The 2843-nt window shown below is 45.6% G+C and overlaps 1 protein-coding gene across 1 annotated transcript; it reads left to right on the top strand.

Annotated features, from left to right (window-relative positions):
* LOC107605811 lies at positions 856 to 2380 on the top strand. Its single transcript, XM_016307738.1, has 4 exons — positions 856 to 1209; positions 1294 to 1623; positions 1715 to 1948; positions 2063 to 2380. Exons 1-4 carry the CDS (start codon positions 856 to 858, stop codon positions 2378 to 2380), a joined length of 1236 nt encoding a protein of 411 aa, XP_016163224.1.

The following is a 2843-nucleotide window of genomic DNA, read 5'->3' as shown; positions in this document are numbered from 1 at the left end:
CTATTCCAACCGGATCGAGAACCAACCGGTGATTAGCCGTGCTGTGACAGAGCGCGTGAGCGTAGTTTTCACTGGAAGGAGGGAAGGTAGCCATTGACAACGGTGATCCACCAACACACAGCTTGCCATAGGAGGACGTGCGTGCGTGAATCAGAAGACAGAGGAAAGCAGAGATTCAGAAGACAAAGCATCTCCAAAACTCCAACATATTCTCCATTACTGCACAACAAGTAATCTTTAATTTATGCTCTCTTGGCTATTCGCAATTCAGATGATAAACATAATTGACTTCCTGACTAAGATTTACAAGATAACCATAGATTGCTTCAAACCAACAATCTCCGTGGGATTCGACCCTTACTCACGTGAGGTATTACTTGGACGACCCAGTGCACTTGCTGGTTAGTGGTACGCGTTGTGAAAAGTGTGATTCACAATTCGTGCACCACTGCTAAAGCATTACCTTTCTTTAACTTGATTAAACAAGGGATGGCCTTTAAATGGGGCCCATTTTGTGACGAGGCCTTTAATCATTTCAAGAGGATCTTGTCGGAACCACTAGTTCTCAGAAAGCCAAAAGTGGGGGAGCTCTTATACTTGTATCAAGCAGTAATAGAAGAAGCTTTGGCTGCCGCTCTAGTACGAGAGGAAGGAAAACAATAGCAACCCGTGTACTTCATAAGTAAGACGCTCCTTAGGGCGGAGTTGAGGTGCACGAGGCTAAAAATTGTGGCTTTTGCTTTGTTGGTTTTCTCCCGAATGCTAAGACAATATTTTCAGGGGCACCCGATTACCGTGAGAACTGACTAAGTGATCAAACAGATATTGCAGAAACCCGACCTAGTTGGTTGGATAATGGCTTGGGCGATAGAGTTGTCCCATTACAACATTCAATACGAGCCCCACCATGCCATCAATACCCAGGCAATAGTCGACTTCTCGGTAGAGGTGGTCGGCATCTCGCTCGAGACCCTAAACACACGGTGGAAGCTCCACGTTTATGGAGCATCTAACCAAGCATTTGACAGAGTAGGGATAATATTAGAAAGCTTGGATGAGGTGACTTACGAGCAGTTCATCAAGTTTGAGTTTTCGGTATCCAATAATCAAACAGAGTATGAAACCATGATTGGAGGCTTAATACTAGCGAGAGAGGTCGGAGTAGCAAGGCTCGAAGTCAATAGTGACTCCCAGGTGCTAACGACCCAGGTAAATAGGACATACCAAGCTTGGGACCCGTTACTACAAAAGTATTTAGAAAAAACCAAGCAGTTATGCAAGGGCTTTGAGTAGGTGATTGTCCAGCCCAGAGAGAGGAATGCTAAAGCAGACCTTTTGTCAAAGTTGGCTAGCACCAAGCTTGGAGCGGGAAATCGGTCTCTCATTCAAGGCTTGGTGAAGGATTCATCGGTGGCCTTATGCTCGATTCAGAGCCAAAAGGAACCACCTTCCTGGATCGACCCGATCCAGCAGTTCCTTGAGAAGGAAGATCTACCAAAGAACACAAAAAAAAGCCAAGATCGTGAGAAGAGAGGCCGGAAAATATATGGTGGTGTAAGGTCAGCTATACAAGATAGGGCTCAATCAACCTTTGCTAAAATGCTTGCGGCTCGAACAGACGGAGTATGTCTTGAAAGAGGTAGACGATAGGTTTTGTAGACACCACATTGGGGGAAATTCTTGGCCTGAAAGCTCGTTTTGAGCTTATTATTAGTGGCCCACTGTGTTGACCAACGCTAACGAATATGTGAAAAAGTGCCTCAGATGCCAAGACAAGGCAAACTTTCATAAGGCACTGGCAGAGGAGCTGAGCTCCATCATGGCTTCCCGACCTTTCTCCCAATGGGGAGTCGACTTGTTAGGCCCATTTCCGATGGCCTCGGGACAAATCAAATACCTAATCGTGGCCATTGACTACTATACCAAGTGGGTAGAAGTAGAGCCATTGGTAAGTATATCGTCCGCAAATTGCCAGAAATTATTGTGGAGGCAAGTGATCGCCAAGTTTGGAAATCCTCAGACCGTGATATCGGATAACGGAATATAGTTTTCCAATAAAAAGTTTGGAAAATTCTTATCATGCCTTGGTATCAAGCAAAGGTTCTCCTCTATGGAGCAACCCCAGAGGAACAGGCAAGTAGAGGCGGCAAACAAGGTCATCCTAAAAGGGTTGAAGAAGTACATGGAGCAAAGGAAAGGCTCGTGGACAGACGAGTTAGCCTCGGTCTTGTGGTCTTACAAGATAACGCTACAGTCTGCTATCGGAGACACGCCTTTCTGGCTCACCTACGGCGTAGATGTCATAATCCCCATCGAGATAGGAGAACCTAGCCTAAGGCTGCTATTAGAAAAAGGTGATGAGGCAAGTGAAAAGACCTAGTAGATGAGCCCAGGGCAATGGCTCATTTGTCGAAAGCAGTATTGAAGTAGAGGTTGGCACGACATTACAATCACAAGGTACACAGCAGAAGTTTGAAGAGGGAGACCTGGTACTGCAGTGCAACAACATCGATCCGCTAACCCCGTGGGAAGGGAAACTGTCCCCCAATTGGGAAGGACCCTACAGGGTGAAAGAGGTCCAAAGCAAAGGCGTATACAAGTTGGAAGGACTAGACAGAAAGGAGATACCGAGAACTTGGAACATGGCAAATCTCAGGAGATTTTACTTCTAACGCCCAGGCGATCTTCCGATCACATTTGTCTACTGATCACGCTTTGGTTACATTTCTTCCTTATACCATGTGCTCATTTTTATTTACTTTGTTTTAATCTTGCAAACCTACTTGTACTGTCGTGATATATAAGGGAAGGGGTACTCTTTCCCCTTTCCATCAGCACGAAAC

The sequence above is a fragment of the Arachis ipaensis genome, chromosome B01 (assembly GCF_000816755.2).
Source record: "Arachis ipaensis cultivar K30076 chromosome B01, Araip1.1, whole genome shotgun sequence".
Lineage (NCBI taxonomy): Eukaryota > Viridiplantae > Streptophyta > Magnoliopsida > Fabales > Fabaceae > Arachis > Arachis ipaensis.
Note: the sequence above shows the minus strand (reverse complement) of the source record. Positions and strands in the feature narration are given on the sequence as shown.

Coding starts and splice junctions, on each gene's coding strand:
- LOC107605811 (XM_016307738.1), top strand. CDS start 856: ATGGCTTGGGCGATAGAGTTGTCCCATTACAACATTCAATACGAGCCC. Junction 1,210..1,293: donor CCCAGGTGCTAACGACCCAG/GTAAATAGGACA, acceptor GGCTTTGAGTAG/GTGATTGTCCAGCCCAGAGA. Junction 1,949..2,062: donor GGGTAGAAGTAGAGCCATTG/GTAAGTATATCG, acceptor TCCAATAAAAAG/TTTGGAAAATTCTTATCATG.